Raw genomic sequence first — 3,368 nt, 5'->3', positions numbered from 1 at the left:
TGTGTGTGTGTGTGTGTGTGAGTGAAGGCTTGTTCGGTTCGCACCAAGAGTAATGAGCAGCATCGGCAAGATAATGTGGTTACATCATCCACCTCTCTTCATCTCTGTCTCATCTGGACCAGTTCAGCAGAAGCCTTTTTTTTCTTTTTTTCAGTCCCACTGAGGCCGGATGAGCAGATCTACAGCAAATGCACTGCCTGGAAAATCATCAGAAGCAGCGTAGAGGTTTCTGGTTTGGGGCACTGTTTCACCTCCTTCTAAGGTGCACGGAGGAGAGGAAAAAGCCTGAAGAGATCAAACCTCCTGCAGCACCGACAGTATACAGAGTAACTGTAAGGCTAGACAAGCGCATTTGTGGCTCGCAGCATTCATCGGGGTCATCATAAAACATATTACAGATTAAATGATGCAGACGTGAAATAGAAAAAAATACAAAACGCACAATCTCAGCCAAGTGTGTGATGTTTTACGACCACGATGAAGGCTACGAGCCAAAACACAACAGCCTAATAGTGAACTACACTGAAGCTGTGAGCTCGTAGGCAAACAGCACACACTGGCTTTCATTTTCAGCTGCAAACCTTTTGACACACACATCACGACAGACCACCAGAGACGCTGCGAAGCAAACACTTCCTCTCACACCGTCACGTGTTTGGATATTTTGCTAACTGCTGAATGGACAATTTTTGAATGGACGAAACTTTTTTCGTCACCCTGAAGATGAACCGTCATACATTTTTTCTAGATATTTCAAATGCTGTTAGAAGACAAAGAAAAATCCTGTAACCCTCAGATGAGTGAGATTTAACAGGCGTTAGTTTGATATCCCAAATCTGGATGAGCAGGTACGTTGACGACAGCTGAAACGTTGCTGCGCTTCAGCAGATCACCTTCTAACTGCAGGGCTGCACGCTGCCAGGGTTAACTCAGAAGAAACTATGTTTTGGTGTGATCTCAGTCTTACATGAGTGGAACTTGGCATCAGTACGTTCTTCAAATGATAAAACCATGTTTGACTGTAGCAGGCTGTCATCAACACAGGCATCTCTGGCTTTTCAAAAGGCAGGGAGGGAGAAGCTCTGCAGCTCGGACGAACTGGCCACGTGCGATTGCAGGAGGGGGAAATAGTCCTGCTGCAGGGCTTCAGTCATGTCTGTGTGTATGTGACTGAAACCAAAGTGTTATTTCTGCTTTTCCTCTGATATGTCAAAAACAAGGTAGCTCTGTGTTTGCATGTGACAATCTTTAAAACACAAAGAAAAGAAATGACCCTACAATGTTTCGGCTTTACAAACGAGGCCTTGTGTGTGTGTGTGAGTGTGTGAGGCAGTCCGGTGTGACACAGCAGCACGCCTGGGCCCGACCCCGGGCTCCATTATAGAAAGCACACAAGCACAAACAGATACACGCGTTTGCACGCTCACGTCATCCCGGTGAGATTCTACTTGTCTGCGTCCACGATGAAGAAGAAACCCCACAGCGACGCCGTCCTCGCTGGACGTGAACGCACAAACAAACTCTAACAACTTTCCTCGCTTAAACTCTTACACAGCACTTAAGCGTACAGAACAGAGCAGGCCACGAAAACCTTTGTCAATTGTGTTTAAGCTCCGTCACTTCTTCCAGGGCCTGAGTAGCTACAGCACAGGTATCAGTTACATCCCAGCGCAGATGTTCAAGCTTCAGACGAGTATTCCCTCTGTTGTGCAGGGCCGGAGTGCATGCCTGCACACCCGGCAGCCCAACGGCACCAGAAGCAGGGACTAACAAACTTTCTAATCGTCAAAGGCAGCGGTGGGGAATCGTTCCAATCCCAGCGGGCAGCCTTGTGGGGGTTTGAACAGCCGGTTCCCCTTTCTTAATTCTTCGATAAGTCAGGGCCAAGCCAGCTCCGATCAGCCAGAACCCTGTTACCATGGTTCCGAATAGGTAGATATCTTCAGCACTCAGGCTCACCCAAGCCCAAACTTCTCGTTGAGAAAGGGGTGTCAATTGCATTTAGGGACCAGTTGATCCAATCCATAATTTCTCTTTTAGGTTTTAGAGAACAGGCTGTGAGAGAATGTTCCAGGGAAAATGCAAAAAAAAACCCCACGAGACTAGACAAGGACATAAGCAGGGAAGATAAGGGAGAGGAGAAAAAGTGTGTCCGCCTCCTCCAAGAGCCAAAGAAGCTTTTGCGTCTCATCTGATTATCCTGTTAGCAGAATTGGCCTGATATGATATGATGTCCAAAAACGGCCAATCAGATGCACGTGGTGTTCTACTTGGGCGGTGTAACACATTTCCTGGGCTTCCACATCAGAACCTGGGCATCGTTGGCGTTGGGCCTCCCCATGGCATTAAGAGGGATGGGCTCCATTCGAGTCAGCACCCGCGGCTGGTCCTGGTGCACCCGGCCCACCAGCCTGGCCCTGGAACCCAGAGGCAGGGACGGGTCCACTGCGATGTCAACCCTCATCCTCCACTTGATGGTGTGGAGCAGGATCTTTTCCCTGGATGTGGTGTTGAGCGCCACCAGCCAGGTGGTGAAACTCTGGTCTCTTTTGATGTTTGTTAGTAAAGGCGTCTTAGATTTGCTGACCGGCACATGCCAGGAAACCTTGGGGTAAAAATTGTCATTCATGCTGACGATGAAGCGGGACGGCTTGGACGTGGGGCCGACTATGGTGACTGTCTCTGTTGTGTTTCCGTACCAAGGGTAGCTCACGCCATCTGAGTCGCTGATGGCCCGGACCAGGCCTTCACGGAGCTGAGGCAGCTCCCAGCTGGACCTGGAGGAAGACAGGAACCAAGAGATCTCTGGGTAACTCCAACATTCATTCAAAAGATGTTTCATAGATTTTAACTGACGTTCAAACTTATTAAAAACACAAGTTAAGCCACTGTTGTTGTGTATGACGTGTATAAACATGGCACCAAATCCACCGATGAAAGTAGTCCCCAACAAACGCATTTGATCCCTGTTAGCTGCCCCTTAATGGACTCCAGGAACACGTGTAACGTGTCTGTTAGTTTGCTAATGATACCAGCATGACTAGATCCAGTTGTGGTGCTGTGGCGACTGTTTTTCCTACACTGAAAAAAAGAACATGTTGAATTTACTTAATTCAACAGTGTGGAAACTGGTTGAACATAGATGTTTTGCTTTGGCAGCAACTTAAACAACAACAACAACGAGTTAAATCAACACAAGTTATTCATATTCAATACACCCGTGCAGTTTGTGTTGATAAAATGTGATTAAAACATGTTTAGATGAAGTAATTTCAGCTCTTGGAATATTATTATCCTTCATAATTTTCTCACTTTATTTCAACACTATTCAATAACTTTTTCCCCTTTTACTACTTGGACACTCAAAA

General features: G+C 46.9%; 1 protein-coding gene across 1 annotated transcript; it reads right to left on the bottom strand.

Moving 5' to 3' along the window:
• Positions 1-2,063: 2,063 nt before the first annotated feature.
• LOC120738915 (protein FAM78B-like) lies at positions 2,064-3,093 on the bottom strand. The gene has a single exon (XM_040040493.1). It carries the CDS (start codon positions 2,957-2,959, stop codon positions 2,267-2,269), a length of 693 nt encoding a protein of 230 aa, XP_039896427.1. The 5' UTR covers positions 2,960-3,093; the 3' UTR covers positions 2,064-2,266.
• Between the last annotated feature and the right edge of the window lie 275 nt (positions 3,094-3,368).

The sequence above is a fragment of the Simochromis diagramma genome, unplaced genomic scaffold (assembly GCF_900408965.1).
Source record: "Simochromis diagramma unplaced genomic scaffold, fSimDia1.1 OVJJ01000026.1, whole genome shotgun sequence".
NCBI classification, from domain to species: Eukaryota; Metazoa; Chordata; class Actinopteri; order Cichliformes; family Cichlidae; genus Simochromis; species Simochromis diagramma.
This window is presented reverse-complemented; position numbering and strand designations above follow the sequence as displayed.

What these genes read in the sequence shown, in the direction of transcription:
- LOC120738915 (XM_040040493.1), bottom strand. Translation starts at nt 2,959, where the DNA reads ATGCGTTTGTTGGGGACTACTTTCATCGGTGGATTTGGTGCCATGTTT.